Raw genomic sequence first — 23,728 nt, 5'->3', positions numbered from 1 at the left:
GGTAATATAAAGAAATAAAACAACAAAAAAACCCAAAGGAAATAAGACGATACCTTTTTTATTGGACTAACTCAGTGCATTTTATGATAAGCTTTTGAAGGTAACCCTTCTTTCTGATCGGAAGGTTACCTTGCAAAGCTCATCATAAAATGCATTGTGTTAGTCCAATAAAAAAGGTATCTCCTTATTGCCTTTGTTCTATTTCTTCATACTACCTATGGATAGGGCAGAGGTTTCAAACTTGCGGTCCGCCAGGTACTATTTTGAGGCTCTCGGTATGTTTTATCATAATCACAAAAATAATATAAAACAGTTTCTTGATCAAATGTCTCTTTAGCTATAAATGACAATATTATTATTAAGACAGTGAAAAGGAGACTTAAAAACTATAGTGTTACCTCACGCAAAATTATTATTTCTTTAATAAGACGTTATTTTTTTCTGAGGCCTTCCAAGTACCTACAAATCCAAAATGTGGCCCTGCAAAGGGTTTGAGTTTAAGACCACTGGGTTAGGGGGAAGAGTATGTAGCATCTTTGTGCTAAGAGGTGCCGAGATAAGACACAACTAGAAGGGCCCGGTAATGGCACAGCTGGGGGAGGGAAAGGGGGGAGGAGAATCTGCCACTCCCAAGATTACAAATTCCAAAATGCTCGACTTCTCTCCACGGTTTTTAGCTATATAGATCTAGGAAATGGGTCCCCACAGGTCCACGACCAGCACCCTCAAACCTACAAATCATCATTTCTACAGTGCTACACATCAAAACACAGAAGAAACAGTCCGGCTCAAAACAGTTTACATACTGATCAAGACAGACAAACTGGACTAGAAGGTGCATTTTAATACACAGTGTTCGCTGCCGCATCGAAACAAGATACCTAAGCAAGACGCCGATACCTACCTGCTTCTGTACGGTCTTCTAGGAAGCGCGAGTTACTTCCGTTTCCAACGCTCATTGGTTGAAAGCCGGCATAAACATAGACCAGATTGGTGTTTGAAGTCTATTAGGTCACGAACCTCTTCTTGCATGATTGGCCTTTCTATTATAATGGACCAGACTTTTAAGTTATCTGTAGATACCTTATAGAGACATGGCAGGCGGTGCTACTAGGACTTGAGGGCGGAGCCTATTAGGCCAATCGTGAAGGGTTTTGTTAAAGATGTGCCTGTTCTTCTACCCTTCTTTGGCTGTTTATTCAGTTACTGCGGTCACTATTGGTCGGTTAGTGGTTGAGGAGGAGGAAAAGAAGTAAGATGGCGGATGTGGTGGAAATTCATAAATTAAAGGTGAGTTAAATATAAATGTGTTTATAAGCGGAAGCGAAGGAATTACCGCTTGGATGCCTTTAAGATTCGTTATGGTACGCTTTGTGTGTATAGCAGGTGATGACCATGGCGCGAGGGTTCTAAATGAAATGAGTCGTGGCGCGCGTAGTGGATGCAGTTTTATGTAGCACGCGCTAATGTTGTTCTTCTCTTTTCCTTCAGAATCAACTTCATTTGCCTTTGTTTTTCCTTTTTTGATAGCTGTTCTGTATAATATAGAGGGAGGGGATTTGTTTTCAGAGAAGCGTGGTTGAGGAGGGTGTCATTCTCTCGGGTTACCTGTAAAATCTCTGTTCTTAAAGGAGTTTGAGTGGACTGATGTTTTTATTTTTCTTCTACTGATTATTGGTTTTGTTGTAAAAACTAGAGCTGTTTTTTTTTTTTTTTGGGGGGGGGAGAAGAGGAAGGGTAATGGTAAATGCACAATGTGAATTAAAGTTTTTTTTTTCTGTTTTGCAGCTTGTTGAGCTGAAGCAGGAGTGTTCAGCTCGAGGTTTGGAAATCAAAGGAAACAAGCAAGACTTGATTAACAGGTTGCAGGCGTACCTTGAGGAGCACGGTTAGTGCAAGTTCCACAGCTCACCTGTCTCTTCTTCTATGCCTGCTTGGAAAGTAGCAAGGGCTGCTGTAAAGTGTATTGGGCACACTAGACAAATCTTCAGTTTATGGCTCCCATACTCTACCTCCAAGACACAATACTTGTAAATGATAAACTTCCGTGATATGGATATTTGAGAGTAATTTCTAGAAGTCCTTTACCTAGGAGACTAGCCAATTTACAAATAGTCTATATTTCCTGCAAGTAAAGGTATATATTAATTGTTCTTTGTATGTGTCTGTCATGAGACCAGTGGTTTTGTTTTAAGTGCAGCAGTGTTTTGCTGCCTTGTGTAGTCACCTAGTCTTGCTTGATGGTTGCGCTAGCCCTGAAAATAGCAGCCCTCCTCTTTCTTTATAAGTTTGTATCAAAATGTTCTTCATACCTCTTTTTAAGGAAAGTATCTAATATTGCTAATGGCATTAAAATATTAATGATATAGAAGTAGTTATTAGAGGGGGGGAAGACATCACTGTGGTCCTCAGCTCAATAGTTCTGTCTGCTGAGGCTTTGATCCTATAGTGGTATAACTCTTGTTAAAATATATTGAGACTTCTAAAGAGATTAGCATAATCTCGGTTAACTGGCACTCACAACCAACAGGCAAAAAAATTGCCTGTGAAAAAAAAGGCCCCCAAAGTTGCAGCAGTCCTGAGCTGCAAACCCCCTCTCTCCCTCAAGTCCTGAAGAACACAAGAAGTGGCAGTCCTGAGCTGCAAGTACCACCTTCCTCCCTACTCGAAGCACCAGCGCAGCAGCATCCTGAGCCACAAATCCCCCCCCCTCTCCTTTCTTCAAGCTCTTGAAGCAGCTGAGAGAGAAAACTCTCTCCTGCCCCGAAGCACCAGCACAGCAGCGGTACTGAGCTGCAAAACCCTCCTCCCTCCTTCAAGCCCTGAAGTGGCAGAAGCAGGTGACAGTCCTGAGCCGCAAACCTCATACCTCTCTTCTTTCCTTATCCGATGTGCAGCTGGTCAGCAGGATGACATTATTTGGGGGTGGGGACAGAGCCATCAAGACAAAATCCATGAATAACTGATGTCACAAATGCCGAGGTCGTGAATATGGAGGGAGGAGTGTACTATTATTACCAAACATTTATACAACGCTGCTAAATATACGAAGCGCTGTACATCAAAAAACAGAAGAGACAGTCTCTCTAAGCTCTTTTGAGCAATCTAGTCAAGACAGACAAACTGGACAAAGAGAGAAATCTCGACAATTTGTGAGCAAATAAGCCAGTGTCTCGCAAACTTTGCAAAGCCACGGCACTAAACTGGTGGATGTGGCTTGAGGGCATCTGGAAGTGTGCGGATGTCGATACAGTAGTGTTGCATGGGTGCTGGAAGGGAAGAGGTGCAGAGAGGCACTGACTGACTGCCTACAGGATGTGCCTCTCGCCACAGGAAGCATGTCCTATAGGCAGTCAGCTGGCACCTCAATCCCTCCGATACACTGAAATAAGCAATGAAAGAGAGTAGAATAAAAGCTTTAAAATGTCAACAGTACAGAAGTGAACAGGCTGTTTTGAGTTTGTGTGCTTTAGAATAGGAATGGCCAACTTTAGCCTTTGCCAGGTCTGGTTTTCAGGATTTCCCAAATAAATATGCATGAGATCTATTTGCATAGAGTGGAAGCAGTCCATGCCAATCTCATGCAAATTCATTGGGGATATCCTGAAAACTTGACTGGATTGTGGGCTTTGAGGACAGACGTTGGACAACCTGCTTTAGAACTTCCTTTCACTTTTTATTTGTTTTGCAGCTGAAGAGGAGGCAAATGAAGAGGATGTACTTGGTGAAGAAACTGAGGTAATGTTTTACCATGTTTCTTTCTTGCCCCCCCTCCAGCTTTCTCTTTTGTGAGATTTATTCAAGGAACAAGATAAAACTGATTCTTTTAAGCAAATCAGACATCTTAATCAAGCCGTTTTTAGATTCATTTTACTTTCGCATTAGTTTGTTTTCCTTCCCCTTTGTTCTATCCTGCTCCTTCTTTTCTCTCTAAATATTGTAGTTCTGCCCTTTTCCTACCATATCTTCCTATTTGTGATTTATTATTGTCTATTACTTGTCTTTTTGATTTTGTATTAGTATACGTTACCCTATTTTATCTTTGTAAACCGTCTTGTATTTTGATTTGGCGCTATATCAAATTTTAATAAAACTTGAAGCTTGATAAAAGCCAAATGACCCATCCAATCTGCCCATCCACAGCATCCACTATCCCCTTCTCTCCCTAAGAGAGCCCACTTGCCTGTCCCAAGCTTTCTTGAATTCAGCTAGTCTTTGTGCTAAATGCACTAAAGACAGCAATCGTCGCTAAACCTGTTTTCAAAACTTTAGCAATGATTGCTATTACTGACCTGATTTCACAAAATGGCTCATCGTGTGTTTACCGACCCGATTTCACAAAATGGCTCACTGTGTGTTTTTCCCCTCGATCGCCCATTTTCCGATCCGGCCATGCAAATTAGCTGAAACCCCATGCAATTTAGCCAAGTGATTGATGCACTAACATTGCTTGGCTATGCAAAAAAAAAAAAAAAAAAAAAGGGGGGTTTTAGCCATCAGAAAAAACCGACAGTTTAGATCTGTCAGTAACTTACCAAAAGGTCAGCTGGTTTTGTTTGTTTTTTTTCAATGGCACAGAATCAAAATACAATTCTCCCTCCAAATTCGCTGTGATAGGTGATTAACAGACCCGCGAATACAGAAAAACCGCCAATAACATTTTCATATGTTATTTGCTGTTTTCTATTAAAAACCATCATGAATATGGTGGGAGAAATGGCCTGTTCCTGAAGGAGAGGCAAAACACGGTGAAGAAAGTGCTGGGAATCAGCAATTTCTCTATGCAAGCTGATGTCATTTGGGGGGAGGAGCCAGCAAGCTAAAAAACGCAAATAATCGAAACTGTGATTGCTGAAACCGCAAATATGGAGAGAGAAGTGTATCTCTCTCCATAAGAGAAAAAAAAAACCCACCCCTCCGCCAATGACGGCCCTGTATCCCCAACAAACTGGCACTGCAAAATGGCCCCCATCACCAGCAAAAATGGCAGAAAGGAATGCCCATTTCCTTGGGAAGGGCCTTAGGAATATGAGCCAATTGGGGCCTTAAATTCCTCCCTCTGTATCCCAGTGAAACTGGAAGTTACTTTTGAAGGAGGGACTCAGCCAGAAGAAGGTCCCGTTTGGAGCAGCTCTGCGTGCGATGTTGCCTCATCGTCCATGAAGCTTCTAAGAAATTTGTAGGCCTGCCCCGGGAGGTGCAAAGGGAGTCGCGAGGGGGGGCTGCTGCTGCACCCGCAAAGGGGGAAGGGTATTGACTTGGGCTGCTGACTGGCTGAAGGGAAGGAAGACAGTTGCTGGATCTGGTCTGGGGATTGGGGGAAAGGGAAAGAGGTGCTGGTCCCATGTGGTGAGTGGAGCTGGAGGGATGGGAGAGGTGCCAGACCCACACCTGGGTGCTGAAGAGAGGGATAGATGTGTTGGATCCATGGGAAGGGAGAGAGAGAAGGAAAAGAGAAAAGCTGAACCAAGGGGATGAAGGAAGAATGAGTAAAATATTGAACTTAGCGGCAGAGGGAGGAAAAAGAGTGTGAGAGACACACTGGTGTAAAGGAGTAAGAGAGGGGAGAAGCTGGACATGGATATATACAAAAAGAAGGGAGATGGTGAGCATGGATGGGAGCATAGGAACAGGGACAAAAAAGGGAATGTTGTGTGAGGGTGTTGTATGGACATAGAGGGGTAATGTTAGACAGGGTATATGGACTAGAGAACTGAACGGGGACGATGGGAATCCCGTGGAACCAGTGGAGATCCTGTGGGATGCTCCCTTGTGGTTGTGGGAATCTTGTGGGGTTGGAGGCAGCTCGAGAGGCTGACAGAGGGAAAGCTATGGGTCAGCTATGTGCAGTGTAGCCCTGCGAAGAAGAGAGGCAGGAAGGAGGCAACCGACCTGGATGGCTCCGGTACAGTCTTGGGGAGGGGGCAGAAAAGGAGGGAGGGAGTGGGTGTGCGTTCTTGTTGGATCAAGGCAGGGAGAGAGGGGGCATGAACTTTGGATAAAGTAGAGATTGTGTTGGGACATGGGAGTAGCCTAAACCTGGGACATAGAGGGAGGGAGCGCCTTTGGATACTGAGGGAGGGAGGGGGGCATGAACTTGGGACAGAGGAGGGAGAGAGGAAGGGGGAATGAACTTGGGACATAGGATGGAAGGAGGGAGGGAAAGAGATGCTGAGGTGGGAGAAGAAATAGAAAGGGAGAATTGTTGGGTGTGAGTATCGGTGAGAAGAAAGAGAGATGGTGTACAAGGTGAATGGAAGAAATAATTTTTGGTCATAGGGAGGGAGAAGAGTGAGGTACAGATGCATAGGGAAGAGAAAGATGAGGGAGAAATGTGGAGAGGGAACAGTGGGACAGATTTAAAGGGATGCAAGAGGGAGGAATGTTGGACATAATGGTGGAGGGAATGGAGAGTTGTGGCATGGTGCTTGAGAGGAGTGATAAAAGGATAATTGTTGGGTATGGGACTGGTGGGCAGGGATGAGAGAGGGAAAAATGTTAAATGTGGCAGTAGAGGGGTGGGAGAGATGCACCCTGGATCCCTCTTTCCCAGCTCCCTTTGCAGCAAGGGAGGGAATGAGAGAAAGAGAGATGTTGGACAGTGAGAGATAGAGGAAGACTACTGCTACTACTATTTATTATTTTTATAGCGTTGAAAGGCATACGCAGCACTGTACATTTTTAAAATTTGTAAAAGTTTCTCTGTACAGTAACCGCTACGTGCTGCTCCACCGCCGCTCACCTCAGAGGTCCGCTTCCAGGATGGAGAAATCAGCGCGGACCCCTTTAAGGTCGGCCTTAATTTTGGCCATCCACAATTTCAGGTCCGCCAGCAAATCTGACGGCGGGGGCGTGTCAGCTTTAGCAGTCACACTAGTCAGCGCCACAGGCAGAGTAGACGCCCTCACGAGCTGCGGGCTTCATGTGTGCAAAGTCCGTAGTGGACTGCTGTCTTTTCGCCGCCATAGCATGCCCAACAAGTAGCAAAGGTGGAAACGCTAAAAAGCACCTACTCAGCGCTGCCGAGGTCATGGGAGGGGTAAAATGCTGGTGAGAGGCAGATGAAGCTCAAAGACTAAGCATCCATCTTGGGTGCTGACGTCACTTCCTCAGCGCTGTACATTTTAACGTATAATAGACAGTCCCTGCTCAGAAGAACTTACAATCTAATTTAGACAGGACATTTCAGGGTTGGGGAGATTATGGTAGAGGAAATTATACAGTGAGTATAGGTATCTGACAGCAGTGAGTGGGAGTTAATAGTTGAAGAGAGATTCAAAAAATAAGTTCAATATAAAGTCGCAACTATTCGAGGCATTGTGCAGATGGAATTAGACAGTTTGCGGAGACGGGACAGGGTGAGGACCGAGCTCGCAGGGATGGGACAAAATTCTTTCCCCGTGTCATCCTCTAATTTTTACTACCAAAAGGTACGATCTGTTTTAAAAAAACATAACATGGCTTTTTCAAAAATGCTGGTTAAGGGTTTAATGGGCTCTGATTACACTGTATAATTACCCCTAGGATGTAAAATAATGTTTTGTGCTACTCACTATATCAGATGTTTATGTTAGGCGTTTAACCTGATTTCAGCTAAGCATTACAGTACTTCCCCGATATTCGTGGGGGTTCCGTTCCAGGAACCCCTGCGAATGTCGAAAAACTGCGAATATGGTTTTTAGGCAGGGGAGTCGGGAAAGGGCAGCCAGAGCACCAGCGAGTGAAGGAAATCACTCGTTGTATGCTCCGACTGCCTCTTCCTGTACTAAAGTTGGGCCTCACCAATCAGGAGCTGCTTTGACAGGCTCTTATCACATTTAAAGTCCTACAATTCAAAACTCTGTTATTCCTAGACCAAGTTATCATTCCGTATATTCTTTTCTGCTCCTTACGATCTGAGGACAAAAACCTTTTCTCTGTCACTGCTCCCCAAACCTTGAACCTGATTGGAGAAGAATGAACCCTGAAAGTTTAAATCGGTGTTTTTCAACCGCCGGTCCGTAGAAATTTCCTGCCAGTCCACAGGGCCGGCACGTACATTGAGCCCCAGACAGTGCTCTTCAGCCGCCGGTCCACTGTGCGATCAATGCGGTGTTGTCTTCGGATCGGCTCCCTCTTCCTCAGTGCTGTAGTGCACAAAGCCGTGGGCAGAGGCTCTTGCGTGCGTCCTTTGCCTGAACCGGAAGCTTTCTCTCTGACATCGCAACATCAGAGGGAAGGCTTCCAGATGAGGTGTAGGATGTGCGAGTAGCCGCTGCCCATGGCTTTGTGCACTGCAGTACTGAGGAAAAGGGAGCCGGCCCGAAGATAACACTGGGGGGCAGGCCAGAAGGCAAGGCACAGCATGGAGGGAGGGAGGGAGACAGTAGGGGGAATGATTTTATTTTTTAATTTAGTGATTGATTTACATCTGCTGTTTGTTCAGGAAGAAATGCATTTGTTTCTTTTCCTCTGGGGTTGTACTGCGTGCAGAGTCTTGCACCTTAGGTTTTGTTTGTATATAGTAGTACTTTTAGTTTTTGGTTCCGTATTTGCATGGGGTTATCTGTGTTCTGGTAGGAATGAATATTGAGAATCATATGGTGTGCTTTGTGTATTTTAATTTTGTGGTTAACCATTATGTTAACATATTATCTGTGTGTGTGTGTGTGTGTATGTACATACATACATACATATAATTGTATTAACAACACATATTGGTTAACCACAAAATTAAAATACACAAAGCACACCATATGCTTCTCAATATTCATTCCTACCAGAACACAGATATATATATGAAAAATGAATGGAAAAAATGGTGTTACAATTAGTACTATTATGGAGGCGGGGTCTGAGATGGAGATTGGGTGGAGATGGGCGGAGTTTGGCCCACGACTTAGCCTAGTGTTCTTCAACTGCCAGTTCGCAAAATAATTATTTTATTTCCACCGGTCCATAGGTGTTAAAAGGTTGAAGAGCACTGTTTAAATCAAAATTAAAAAGTTACCTATACTTTCCGGAACTTGGAGACGTGGTTAATGGCTGGTTAGCTGTTGAGCTCCCTCCTCTGGGCAGCATTTACTGGGTTCCAGCTTTAAAAAAATTTTCTTCTATTCACCTGTAAAATCCTACACTAATGGCTTCTAGCAAGCAGAAGATGCAGGAAATTCCTACAAAGTCTGCTGAAAAGACAAAAAGGTTTAAAGAAGTTCCACATACCCCTAGTGGGACCCCTTTGCCAGTGGATGCCTTGGATGTGATTGAGGTAATGGAAGAACTATGAAACATCAGTTTAACTTTGACTGAGATGAAGAAAGAGATGGTGATTATGAATAACAAGTTGGACTTGGTTAACAGCAGAATGGATAAGGTTGAAGCCAGAGTAGAAAAAATTGAACAAGTGCAACAGGATTATAAAGAGGATCATAAGATCCTAAAAGAAATGGTAAAGAAGATGATGAATTTTGAGAACCGGTCAAAAAGGCAGAACATAAGGATCCTTGGTTTAAAGGAAGGGGCAGAAGGGAGAAATATAATATCCTTTCTGGAAGAATTAATCCCGAAGATACTTCCTAATAAGCCAACAGTGCCAGTTGAAATAGAAAGGGCACACAGGATCCCAGGGAGGAGACCTCAAAATCAGGAAAAATCCAGGCCAGTTATTATGCGCTTGCTGTGCTTTCAGCATGTTCTAGAAATTTTAAAGGTGGCAAAGGAAATAAAAAACTTGGCTTATAAGGATTCAAAGCATGTTTGTACCGGGTTTTGCCAAAGAGACAGTACAGCTGCGCAAGCAATTTCTGCAACTGAGGCAACCTTTAAGAGAGCTTGGGGCTAAGTATGGGCTCTATTACTCAGCGCTGTTGAGGGTTACTTATAAGGATAAATTTCATCAGTTTGAGGACCCTGAAAGTCTCAAATAATTTTTGGCAAATCAAGAAACACCTATGCACTGAATGATTAATCTTCTCATTGAGAACAGAGCTTTTATTCTTATTTTTATATTTATTTTCTGTGGTTATATGAAGATGAGTTTTAATGATTTTGGTTTTAAATGATTTTGATACATGGAAATGGTTTTTCAACTGTCTAAGGTTTTTCAACTGTAATAGAACTGTGTGAATAGTTTTTTCTTCATTCAAATAGCAAGAGAAAATTCTATATCTAGATGGAAATTCCAGCTCACTGGATTAATATGTATATTATGCATGACGTCATGACTGGTGATGGTGAGAGAGATGGGAGTAGCAGTAGAATTGGCCTTCATTTGTCTTCATTCCATTCTGGGGCCTGTGAGGAGCCAGCTGTTAGGCCTCTGTAAAACGGCTGAAGAAGAATCCTGAGAGGAGCCCAGAGCCTCCGGGAGTAAACATTCATGACGGAAACTCGGTACTGTGCATTAAATCTACAGAGGTGCTGGCCTCAGTAACACTCACAGAACTGTAGTTTATGGAAATACAGACTGATAAGTATTTATGTATTAAGTGTTAGACAAGTATGAGAACTCTAGCATGGAGGAAAGGCTGGTACACAAATTTTCAGGCTTTTCATACTGTGTTCTCTGTTTTCTAAAGTATGATAATGTTTTGCAATTGCTGTGTGTTAATAGAAAAAATTAAATATGGTAACTGCAGGACCTTTGTGCTAAATGTTAAGATGTTCACAAAAGTTTTCAAAGAGTTGCCAAAGTGATAACACTAAGAAAAGATTATTGCTTAAGACAGGCTCCCTTCCCAATGCTGAAATACTGTGCATACAAATTATTCAGGCATGAAAAGTTGATGTAGGGTAGATAGACTCTTTTCTGGATCTTAATGTCATGATGATGATGTCATGTTGATAAGTGCCTCTGGATGTGGGTTGTAATTGGTTTACTTGTCTCTCCTGTCTTTCTTTATTATGCAGTGTGAATTATATGGTACTTAATCTGACAGTGGTCTGAGTGATTTGGAATAAACTAAACTTTTTACGAAGCATGGAAAAAACATAAAGATGATCAGAAGAAATGTCACAAGGCGGTGAGGGATGCCAAAAAGGACTATGAGGAAAAAATAGTGCAAGAGGCCAAAAACTTCAAACCCTTCTTTAGATACGTGATAGGGAAAAAACCCGCAAAAGAGGCGGTGGGACCCCTGGACGACCAGGGAAGAAAAGGGTACATCAAGGAAGATAAACGGATAAACATCTTTACGGAGGAGGATACCGCTAAAATACCAGAAGCAGTGAAAGTGTTTAGTGGAGTAATAGAAGACAGCCTCACCACAGTTGAAGTGGAGTTGGACCAGATATACTACCAGATCGACAAACTTAAAAGTGACAAATCCCCTGGACCGGATGGAATTCACCCGAGAGTTTTAAAGGAATTGAAGGTTGAAATCGGAGAGCTATTGCAAAAACTTGCCAATCTGACAATCAGAACTGGACAGATACCAGATGACTGGAAGATAGCGAATGTCACGCCAATTTTCAAAAAAGGATCGAGAGGGGAACCGGGCAACTACAGACCTGTGAGCCTTACGTCTGTCCCTGGAAAGATGGTTGAAGCACTGATCAAGGATAGCATGGTCCGGCACCTAGATACACACGACTTGATGAAACCCAGTCAACATGGGTTCAGGAAAGGGAAATCATGTTTAACGAATTTACTTCAATTTTTTGAGACCGTGAACAAGCAAATTGATAGTGGAATGCCGGTGGACATAATATATTTGGACTTCCAGAAAGCATTCGACAAAGTTCCACATGAGAGACTTCTCAGGAAACTACAAAGCCATGGAATAGAGGGAGATATACAAAGGTGGATAGGCAAATGGCTGGAAAACAGAAAGCAGAGAGTGGGCATAAATGGGAAGTTCTCAGACTGGGAGAAAGTGACTAGTGGTGTGCCCCAGGGCTCGGTACTTGGGCCGATCCTATTTAATATTTATATCAATGATCTTGAAGACGGAATATCCAGTGAGATCATTAAGTTTGCAGACGACACAAAGCTATGCCGGGCAATCAGATCGCAGGAGGATAGCGAGGAACTCCAGAGCGACTTGTATCAGTTAGAGAAATGGGCAGAGGAATGGCAGATGAAGTTCAACGTGGAGAAATGCAAAGTAATGCATTTAGGTAGTAAGAATAAGGAACACGAGTATAGAATGTCAGGCGCAACACTGGGTATGAGCAAACAAGAAAAGGACCTGGGTGTACTGATAGATAGGACCCTGAAGCCGTCGGCACAATGCGTTGCAGCGGCAAAGAAAGCAAACAGAATGTTAGGCATGATAAAGAAAGGAATCACGAGTAGATCGGAGAAAGTCATAATGCCGCTTTATAGAGCAATGGTCAGACCACACTTGGAATACTGTGTCCAACATTGGTCTCCCAACCTAAAGAAGGATATAAAACTGCTGGAGAGGGTGCAGAGACGAGCAACGAAGCTAATAAGAGGTATGGAGAACTTGGAATATGAGGAACGACTCAAGAAACTGGGACTGTTCTCCCTTGAGAAGAGGAAGCTGCGAGGGGACATGATCGAGACGTTCAAAATGCTGACAGGCATCGATAAAATAGAGCAGGAAAATAAATTATTTACATTGTCCAACGCGACACGGACAAGAGGACATGGTTTGAAGCTAAGGGGGGACAAGTCCAGGACAAATGTCAGGAAGTTCTGCTTTACGCAGCGAGTGGTAGACGCCTGGAATGCTCTCCCAAAGGAGGTTATTGAGGAATCCACTGTGCTAGGATTCAAAGGCAAATTAGATGCACATCTCCTTACGAGAGGCATAGAGGGATATGGGTGACTAAAACTACATCAGGTGTATACCTGACTGGGCCTCCGCGTGTGCGGATCGCTGGACTCGATGGACCATGGGTTTGATCCGGAGATGGCAGTTCTTATGTTCACTTAGATATTTATGAAATGCTTTTGTCTTATAGGGGTATTTGAGGTTATTCTTATTAAAGGGATTATTGAAGGGGTTCACTTTTTCAAATGTAATTATATATTTATTTTCTAGTTATAAAACTTTTTATTTAATATGGATTGATTAAATGTAATAATATAGAAGGAAGTATTAAAGTAAGGGTGCCTGGAGGGGGGGTTATGGCTGCCAGTCTAAATATATGTTTTCAAGTGGGGGTTTTAGAGGGAAAAGGGAGGGTTTTGGGGGTATTGGGTGTATATTGATCAAGGAAAGGAAGGAGATTTGGAAGGAGGTGGTTTCAAATTGGGGGGAAATGAGCATCTATTGAAAAATTATAATAATTTGAATTATCTGATGTGGTTCATGTGTCTTGAAGGAAAATTTTATAATGGAGTTTAAAATATTCTCATTAAATGTTAATGGCCTCAATCATCCAGTTAAAAGGGAAAAAACCCTTTCTTTTTAAAAACAGAATGCAGATATTTGTTATATCCAAGAGACGCATTTGTCGGCCCTAGAATCTATGAAACTAGAAGGGGGTTGGGTAAAACATTGTTTTTTTGCCCCTGCTGTGGGAAAGAAAGCTGGTGTAGCTATTCTGGTGAATAAGACGTGTACAGTTATGTTTAAACTGTGAGGAAGATCCTTTGGGAAGATGGTTACATGTGGAGATGAGCATGGGAAATTATACGCTGGTGCTTTTTAATGTATATGCCCCTAATTCGAATCAAAATGAATTTTTCAAAGCTCTGCAACTGATACTACCACTGGCTGCTGCTAATTTAGTAGTGGCGGGGGATTTTAACACTGTTATGGATACATTGATGGATAAAAAACCTAGTAAACTTATGAAATCATTAGGATTAGAAAATTTGGTTCAGTCTTGTGATTTGAAAAATATTTGGCGAATACTTCATTTTGGTGAGCGAAAATTTTCTTTTTGCTCCCAAGTTCACAAATCCTTTTCAAGAATAGATTAAATTTTCGTTTCGAATCAATTAGTTCAACAGGTAACACAAGCCTCCATAGATCCAATCATTTTATCTGATCATGGGGGTGTGTGGGTCGCATATAAAATTGCAGAACAGGATAACAGTAGACCTGTATGGAGATTCGATAATACACTGAGGCCCAGATTCTCTAAAAGTGCGTCCCGATTTTAGGCAGCTGTAGGCGTCCAACAGCTGTCTAATCAGCCAATCGGGATGCACGTTTTTAAAAAAAACAAAATGCTCCCCCAGGCAGGCCGCCTATATTGAAGGCGAGGCCCTGATTCTGTATAGGACGCCCGGGAGAGGCGTCCTATTCAGAATCGGCCTAAACTAAACCCCGATTCTGTAACCGGCGTCCATGTTACAGACGCGGGTTAGAGAATCGGGTTAGATTAGACACGGCCCGCTACACTTATCGCGGCAAGGAATCTCTCTGCCGCTATAAGTATAGCGGGCCGCGGCCTGTCCGATCGGATGCCCCTCCCCCCCCCGACACTACCGACCGACCGCCCCCCCCGACACTACCGACCGCCCCCCCGACACTACCGACCGCCCCCCCCCGACACTACTGCCCCCCCCCCCGACACTACTGATGCTGGCAGGAGAGTGTCCAATCCCTCCTGCCCGAAGACGGCACATCCCCCCCCCCCCTCCTGCCCGAAGATGGCACATCCCCCCCCCCTCCTGCCCGAAGACTGAACACCACCCCCCGGCGCTACCGATGCTGGCAGGAGAGTGCCCAATCCCTCCTGCCCGAAGACGGCGCACCCCCCCCTCCTGCCCGAAGACTGCACACCACCCCCCGGCGCTAACAACCCCCAAACTAACCTGTTCTTCGGGCCAGACGGTTCTTTCCCGTCTAGCCGGTAAGCCCGCCTCGTCGAAATGAGGCGGGCTCGCCCCTTCCCGGCCCATCCCTCCGAAGCCTAAGGCCTGATTGGCCCAGGCTCTAGAAGCCTGGACCAATCAGGCCTTAGGCATAGCGGGTCCGCCCATCCCCACTTGGCCAATCAGACCTTAGATTTAGTGGGGATGGGCGGACCCGCTATGCCTAAGGCCTGATTGGTCCAGGCTTCTAGAGCCTGGGCCAATCAGGCCTTAGGCTTCGGCGGGATGGGCCGGGAAGGGGCGAGCCCGCCTCATTTCGACGAGGCGGGCTTACCGGCTAGACGGGAAAGAACCGTCTGGCCCGAAGAACAGGTTAGTTTGGGGGTTGTTAGCGCCGGGGGGTGGTGTGCAGTCTTCGGGCAGGAGGGGGGTGCGCTGTCTTCGGGCAGGAGGGATTGGGCACTCTCCTGCCAGCATCGGTAGTGTCGGGGGGGGAGGGGCATCCGATCGGACAGGCCGCGGCCCGCTATACTTATAGCGGCAGAGAGATCCCTTGCCGCGATAAGTATAGCAGCTGCGTCTACTTACAATGTAGACCAGCATTTTGCTGGCCTACATTTTTAAGGTTTCTTCCTCTACTAGGGAGACGCGTAGGGCCACCTAGGTTCGCCTAAGGCCCTTAGGCGAGCTTAGGCGTCTTGCGGGTCTCCCTAGGCTCCCGGAGGTGCCTTCAGGCCTGCCTGGGGAGCATTTTTTTTTTTTAAACGTGCATCCCGATTGGCTGATTAGACAGCTGTAAGACGCCTACAGCTGCCTAAAATCGGGACGCACTTTTTGAGAATCTGGGCCTGATTGCGGATCCAAACTTTCTTGAAGAATTTCAGTTAAAAATGAATGAATATTTCCAAATTAATACTTCAGAAGATATCTCCATGGGATGTTTTTAAGGCAACCATGAGAGGACAAATTATTTCATATTCAGCATATGTTAGGAAGCAGATTAAAAAGCAATTTTCTAATTTGGAGCAATAAATTAATGTTTTGGAGTCAAAATTGGTTGATAAATAGGAACAATCTACTTTATAGGCTCTTTTAAAAGCTAAGTGTAAGTATAATGAGATTTCTTCACAATTGGTAAGGAAAGATTTGTTTTCTCAGCAGACTTTGTATTATGGAAACTCAAATAAGACGGGAAGATTATTGGCAAATTATCTCAAAGCAACGAAAAGAAGAACAAAAATTATTGCAATTAAAGATGAGAAAGGTGATAGTTATTCTCAAATTGGGCCTATTTTAAAACAATTCCTAAATTTTTTAAAAGCTCTATATTCTTCCGAGCCTTATTTTGACAAGGAAAAAGATGTTTTAGAGTTTTTAAAATTAATCAAGGGACCAAAAATTCCTGAACATATAAAAGGAAGTCTAGAAGTGCCTATATCACTAAAAGAATTGCAAACAGCGTTGAAGTCCCTTGGAGTTGGATCTGCTCCAAGTGGTGATGGTTTCACAGTAGAGTTTTATAAATCATTTCAAATTTATATCAGGCTCAACTGACTAAAGGTTGCGTTACAGGTACTATGGCAGAATCTTTAACTATAGTTTTGCCGAAGCCAAATAAAGATCCTACATTGGTTTCAAATTACAGGCCTATTTCTTTAATGAATGTAGATGGAAAACTCTTAGCTAAGACATTGGCTTTACGTTTGTCTAAGGCTCTCCCTTTTATTATTGGTATGCACCAAACGGGGTTTGTTGCTCAGAGACATTCTTCGAACAACACCAGGTTGGCTTTTCATATGTTAAATTTAACAAAAGCCATGAAAGATCTGGCCTTTTCTGTTTCCTTGGATGCAGAGAAAGCCTTTGATCGGGTGGAATGGGCCTTCATGTATCAAGCAATGGAGTAGTTTGGTATAGGTTCAGGATTTATACAAATGATCTAAACATTGTATAGCTCCCCTGCTGTTAGATTGTATATTAATAATAATTTCTCGGAGCGATTCAGTTTGCAGAGGGGGGGGTAGACAAGGTTATCCATTGTCTCCTTTACTTTTTGATATCGTATCAGAACCCTTGTTATTAGCTATTCAACAGGTGAAGGAGATACAGGGTATTCCTTACTCAGATCGGGAATACAAGGTCTCTGCTTATGCAGAACTGCTTCACTTGAGGAATCCTGAAACAACCATTCCATGCTTGCTTGAATTGATAGAGAAATTTTGGAAATTTTTAGGATATAAGATAAATTGTACAAAAGGTTTATTTGATTCATTTCCCTCTATCTGGAAGGATGAGGGAATAAAATATTTAGGTATTCGGATAAAAAACATGCTGGAAGAAACAATGAAAGTAAATGAAAAATTTTTATTACAGAAGGTAACAGAAATGTGTGAGCAATGGAACCCCTTACATCTGTCTTGGTGGGGGAGAGTCCAAACTATTAAAATTATGATTTTGCCTTTGGTTTGTTATCAAATGGGAATGTTGCCAGTTTTTTTTCAGGGGTCCTTTTATAAAAAACTTAAATAGTATTCTTACAAAATTTATTTGGCTGGGTAAAATTCCTAGAATTGCTTTAGTATCTCTACAAAAGCCAATTACAGAGGGAGGGGTAAATTTTACCTATTTTTATAGGTATCATCAATCCTATATTATGCGTCAGGGTATGTATCGGGCCCTTATGTAGTATGTAGGAATCGGAGAGAAAAAAACTGCAACAAAATATAATAACTCTCTGTAAAGTACACTCTATCTATTAGAATATGGATCAGCGGTCAGTGTTCAGTATACCAACCCGATCTCTAAGCTTAATCAAGTATGAACTACTTAATGCCTTTTCTAAGAGGAGGGGCCTCAGATCACCGTGCGCTGCCAGCAGTCAGCTTATCAGCCGCACTAGAAAGGGAAACAACCTCATCGGCCTCCCTCCCCCTCCTGCCTGAATTGTGCTGACTTCCACCAATAGATAGTCAAAAAACTATAACTTAGCTTGGGCAGGGACTAGTTCAAGTTGAAAAGTTGAAATATCTCAAAACAAGTTTGCTGTCCACACGGGTCAGCTCCCGGCTGCGTCAGGGTGGTGGACTCTCGGCTAAATTCTTAAGCTCCAGCTATCAATTTATACCACTGAGCGGCCTGGTGTTCCTGGGACACCAGGCTGCTCAGTGGTATAAATTGATAGCTGGATTTATAAAAAAAGAAACCAAAAACTGGTCTTAGGGACATTTGGAACATTGAGATTAAGCATCAAATTACTGCGTCTCAATGGCCACGAATTTGGACTTGGAGGATGAGATGTACAGTGTCTGCATCTATGAGACAAACTTGTTTTTTTTTTCTATTACATAGAGCTTTATGGACCCAGTTCGGTTACAAAAGTTGGATAGCTCTAAGTCTAATAGATGTTGGCATTGTCATCTCGAAGCAGGGACTTTAGATCATTTATTATTCTATTGTCCATTCATTATGACATTTTGGAAATCAATTTGGGGTCAAATAAATTGTTTATTAGAAAATCCGGTGGCATTGTCGTATGATACTGTATTATTTGGCATGTCAATGAGGGCTAAGAGTCAAATATCTTCAAATAATAAGCTTTTTCTTATTATGACAGGGGTTGCCATACAACAAATTACAAATATTTGGAAGAATTGGAATAGACTAAACTATAGTTTCTGGTGGAATTCTCTTGTGTCATATATATAAAATGGAAAGGGTAATAGCTACGCAGCAGGGGTATTTTAAAAAATTTCTGGATGTTTGGGAGCCTTTAACAAATTATTGTAATGAGTAACAAAATATTATAATGAGTAAAAACCTTTTTCCCCTTTAATTGTGTATGTCCAAGGTTGGGGGAGGGGGGAAGGGTAGATTTTGGTTTTTGTATAATTATAAGGAATGTTAAGAAGGGAATTTATTGTATGCTTTTATGCAAGTTAAAAATTGCTATGGAATGGGAGGGAGGGGGAGAGATAAGTTTTAAAGTGGATTATTGGGGAATATTAAGTGTTGTATTTAAGTTAAAATGTTATTATTTGCTGTCACACTTATAAGTTTTAAAAATGAATAAAGTTAAAAAAAAAAAAAGTTACCTATATAGGGACGCCTTTAATTAATTTGCCTATGAAGCTCAATTAACATTGCCACTCGAAGCAGGCAAATGCTGATCTAATAAATCTATTGTTTTATCCCTTCTTTGTTCTCTTTCCTATACCAAATTGTAGTTCCTCCCTGCATTTCCCTCTAATCGAATATGTTTGTGATTCCCCAAAAATTGTTTGTTTCCCCTATTTTAATTTTTATTGTTCATTGCTTTGTAATCTATGAAAAAAGTGATTTTATCAAATACAGTATGACTTAAACTTGAAACTTGATTTCCTCAGTCGTCTTGTGCTAGATCCCGGAGAGTGGTGTCATGGACCTAATGGCCATGACGGTCAATGCCAAAGCGCTGAGGTTTTTCATTTAGTTCAGGGATTACCAGGCCGAGGATTTGGATGTTCTGGTGCTGCCTTGGCCGACAGACAGCCTGCTGTATGTTTTTCCTCCATAGCCACTGGTGAACAGAGTCCTTCTTAGCATTGCTCAACACGCAGGCTGTGTGATCCTGGTGGCTCTGGACTGGCCCAGTCACTTGTATGTGAATCTGGTTCGTCTTCTTGTGGCAGATCCTCTTCTGCCCTACCTTCTGTCTTGGGGTCCCATTCCAATATTCGATTCCAGTCCCTTTTGTCTTGCGGCTTGGCTCATGAAAGGGAACGTCCAAGTAAAAAAGGTTATTCAAATAAGGTGATCTCCACTCTCTTGGGTTCTTGGAGACTTTCCACCTCTTGGGCTTATGTGCAAGTTTGGCGTCTCTTTGAGGAGTTGTATTCGACGTGTGGCGTGGTTCCCCTTCGTGCTTCTTTGCCTCACATCTTGGAGTTCTTGCAGAATGGCCCTAACCCAGGTCCTTGCCTGGTCCTCCCTCAGGGTTCAGATTGCGGCTTTATCTTCCTTTTGTGGTTTGTTGCATGGTCGGCGTTTAGCCTCTGCTCTGGATATGATTTGATTCTTGAGATCAGCAAAATTGCTCTGGTCTTCAGTGCGTCCTTCAGTTCCAGCCTGGGATCTCAATCTGGTTCTCTCGGTGCTCGTTTGTCCTCTTTTCGAGCCTCTCGGCTCCTGCGTGTTGAAGGACCTTACTCTTAAGGTGGTGTCCCTGGTGGCCATTACTTCCGTGAGATAAGTTTCCAAACTGTAGGCCATTTTAGTGTAGGCCTCCATTGCTGAAGTTCTCTAGGGAGCGGGTCATGCTGCGGCCGGTTCCTTTCTTTCTGCTGAAGGTGATTTCATATCTTTGTCAACCAGTCCGTTGTCCTCACAGTCTTGGGTAGTTAGGAGGGTTTTTTGGAGCAGACATAGTTGGGCAAATTGGATGTCCGTAGGGTCCTTGTGATTATATTCAGTGGACCCAGGAGTTCCGTCAGTCAGATCATCTTTTTGCCCTTTTTGCTGGTCCTTGTTAAGGGGACGGTGCTTCCAAGGCTACGATTGTGCTGTAGATCAAGGAGGCTATTTCTTCGGCATTCCTTCTTCAGAAGAAGCCTGTTCTGGATTTTCTTAAAGCTCATTCCACTTGGGGGCAGGCAGCTTCTTGGGCTGAGTCTTCTCTTGTGCCTCCGGTGGATATCTGTAAGGCTGCAGTTTGGTCTTCTCTCCATTTCTTTGTTTTTCCCTATCATGTGGATGTTCAGGCTCATCAGGATGCGGTGTTCAGTGAGCATGTTCTTGTGGCAGCTCTTCAGGGGTCCCACCCATGATAGATACTGCTTTGGTAAGTCCCATCTGTTTATGTGCCAGTCCGGAGGGATGATAAATAATGAGAAATTAGGTTCTTACCTGCTAATTTTCTTTCTTTTAGTCCCTCCCGCCCTGTCATTTTTATTCGGTGCTTTTTTTTCCAGAGAGTACGTTTTTTTTTCGGCAGTTTCTTTGTTTGGAGAGTTCATAAGAGTAGTGGCGTTTGTTTCATCTAGCGTAGCTGGTGAGCTGTGGGGATATTTTTGAAGGTTCTTCTAATTAATATCCAACAGTGTTTCCCTGTCCATTTTGGATTGATTGACTGATTATTCAATTTTCTATGCTGTTCTCCCAAGGGAGCTCAGAAAGGTTTACATGAATTTATTCAGGTACTCAAGCATTTTTCCCTGTCTGTCCTGGTGGGGTCACAATCTATCGGGGTGCTGAGGATGTAGCTTTAACCACTGTGCTATACACTCCCACAGTTGCTATTCTCCTTCTGGGAGTGATGTTGGTGTTCAGTTATTAGTTTTTTAATTCTGCTTGGCTATTCATCAGACTGATTGTGCTTGGGACTGCACAGCCCACTTATACTACAGCCAAAAGTCAGTGTCTCAGTCTCCACCTGCTGGTAGAGGAACATAGACTCATCTGTTTCTGTGCCGGTCTGGAGGGACTAAAAGAGAGAAAATTAGCAGGTAAGAACCTAATTTCTCCTTAAATGTTTATTGTTCACTAGTCTTATAGCCCGTTACATTAACGGGTGCTAGAATATATGTGTGTGTGTCTGTCTTTATTTTTTTCTTTCTCTCCTTAGCCGCTTTCTGTATTTCTATCAGTTTTTTTTTTTTTCCTTGGCTGTTCACTACCACCCCTTGCCTGCTCCCCCTGTCCATTCTCCCTTCCTTTTACCTCCCCTGTGTCATCCACCACCCCATCACTGCTCACCTTATCCAGCAGAAGCCCTTCTCCCTTTGCTTTACCTCCCCCTGTCCATCATCACCTCCTTCCTGCTCCCCCTGTTCAGCAGTAGGCCTGTCTTCATTTTTCTGCCCCCCTCCCTGTTCCTCAGCACCTGTTCCCCTGTCCATCAACCCCTTTTCTGCCCCTCCATTTCCGTGTGTTGCAGCATTTCCCTCCCACCCCACTTCCCTGTGCAGTATTTTCCTTCCCCCCATACCTTCCTGCTGAACTCCATGGCCTACTTATGTTAACGGCCTGCAGCCGCCGACATCCGCCGCCGCGGCCGACATCCGCCTGGGGGGGGGGGGAGGAAGAGAGAGAGAGAGCTTTGGGCGGCCAGCAGCCGCCGCGGCCGACATCCGCCTCGGGCCGCCAGAGAGAGAGCGAGCTTGGGGCGGCCAGCAGCCGCCGCGGCCGACATCAACTTGTCTTGCCTTGTGAGGCCAGACCGTAAGCCCTCCTATGTGTGCTACAGGTCACGGAAAACGGATGCACGCTTAGGAAGTGCGCATGCGCGGCTTACCGTTTTATTATATTAGATTGTTCTATTTTCTAAGTTTCAAAGCAGAGCACAATGTGTTTCTTGCTGGGGAAGTTCCCTGTGCCTCTCCTCTTTTCTTATGTTTCATTAGAGTTTGATTGCTTTGGTACCAACTGAACAGGGTGCTATTCTCCACCGCAGAAGCGGAGGAGTTTTCAAGTTCTTAAAGGGATATCCTTCTGCAGTTCGTGGGAAATGGGAATCAACAGCTCAAGTATGGACTCCTGTGTATCCTAACAGAACATTACCAAGGTAAGAGCCTAATCTTTCTTTCCAAAAAAGAAAGAAGTTGAAAACATCCATATAATTATTGGAGAAATAGGAAACTACAGATTATGTAGGAATTTAATTGGCATTGCTCTTACTATTTAGTCATTCTTCTCCAACACACATACATACACACACTTTTATTACAGTTGTTAACTGTGTCCTCCCTGGCTAAAACAGACCCTAAGATTTATTTATTTATTATTTATTTATTTAATTTGATTTCTATTCCGTTCTCCCGAGGGCTCAGAACTGGTTACAATAGACATTCACAAAAAGTTACAGGACAAAGGCATTCCTAGAAGACACAGCAGAGAGAGGAGGGGCGCACAAGAAGTCACTACCTGAAATGCTCTCCAGATCCCTCCCAGTAATGCTAACCTGGCCAGGAAATGAATCAGCAGATCTGAAGTAGCCCAACAAATGATAAAAAGTAAGGAGAGTTGCAAGGACAGAGCAGTGTTTCACCTCTACTGAATTCTTATCCTTTCTACAAACACATTCCTACTCTTTACACACATACACAATCACCTTTCAAAAAATGGTTAATCTGTGATATTACGAATAAGTGATATATGCTTGATTTTAGGAATTATTCGTTTGTTTTTTCTTTTAAAATATCTTACCTATTAATCACTACCGCATAATGCGGTTAATCATAATTAACATTTTTAATCTTTCTGCAGCCCTAATTTAAATTTTAATAAACTCATATTTCTATGACATGCAGGAGTGGCCTAATTTGCCCAGAGTCACAAGGAGCTGTAGAGAACTGGGTTCAAATCACTTGACATCCATTGCCCCAGGTACTAAAACTTAGATAGTGAACCCACTGGGGACAGTGTACACCTGCATAGAATAAATGTAAAACTGCTTTGACTGGAGACCTTTATGTTTATGATATTTTTGTCTGTTAAAACAAAGGAGTATGTTTTATTTTTTTATTTCTATTTGTCAATTTCTTATTTGGTTCTCTCCCAGAAAATTTAGTTCTTAGTTCACAAACTCATGACAAATTTCAGTTCTAGCTTTTGCTTTTTAAAAAAAAGCCCTTGGAACATCACATGAACATAAAACTACTTGATTTTTTTGAGCATTTAGTTTCAGAAATACTCTTTTTCCAGTAACTTTAAAACCTATACATGCAATATTTGCCTTGTGTTCTTGCATTGAAACACTATTCTTCTACATAGAAACATGATGGCAGATAAAGGCCAAATGACCCATCTAGTCTGCCCTTTCGCAGTAACCATTATCTCTTTCTCTCTCCGAGAGATCCCACATGCCTATCCCAGCCCCTTTTGAATTCAGACACAGTCTCTGTCTACACCACCTTTTCTGGGAGATTGTTCCATGCACCTACCATCCTTTCTGTAAAAAGTATTTCTTTAGATTACTCTGGAGCCTATTACCTCTTCATCCTATGCCCTCTCATTGCAGTTTCCTTTCAAATTAAAGAG

General features: G+C 43.1%; 2 protein-coding genes across 6 annotated transcripts in view; one reads left to right on the top strand and one right to left on the bottom strand.

The window, feature by feature from the left end:
- Positions 1-1,038, bottom strand: part of ORMDL2 (ORMDL sphingolipid biosynthesis regulator 2) — a 54,533-nt gene extending 53,495 nt beyond the window's left edge. The window contains exon 1 of one of the 2 annotated variants that reach the window (XM_033935493.1): positions 905-1,038. The gene's annotated coding sequence lies outside the window, so the exon portion shown is untranslated. The remainder of the gene's footprint in view (positions 1-904) is intronic. The other variant, XM_033935494.1, reaches the window with a different exon arrangement.
- The window catches only part of SARNP (SAP domain containing ribonucleoprotein), a 313,723-nt gene continuing 291,028 nt past the window's right edge, over positions 1,034-23,728 (top strand). For 3 of the 4 annotated variants that reach the window (XR_004538626.1, XM_033935489.1, XM_033935491.1), the window contains exons 1-3: positions 1,034-1,290; positions 1,789-1,888; positions 3,692-3,738. Coding sequence is in view for 3 of the 4 variants with exons in the window: in XM_033935489.1 (XP_033791380.1) it covers positions 1,258-1,290; positions 1,789-1,888; positions 3,692-3,738 (180 nt within the window). In the remaining variant the exon portion in view is untranslated. The other variant, XM_033935490.1, reaches the window with a different exon arrangement.

The sequence above is a fragment of the Geotrypetes seraphini genome, chromosome 3 (assembly GCF_902459505.1).
Source record: "Geotrypetes seraphini chromosome 3, aGeoSer1.1, whole genome shotgun sequence".
NCBI classification, from domain to species: Eukaryota; Metazoa; Chordata; class Amphibia; order Gymnophiona; family Dermophiidae; genus Geotrypetes; species Geotrypetes seraphini.
Note: the sequence above shows the minus strand (reverse complement) of the source record. Positions and strands in the feature narration are given on the sequence as shown.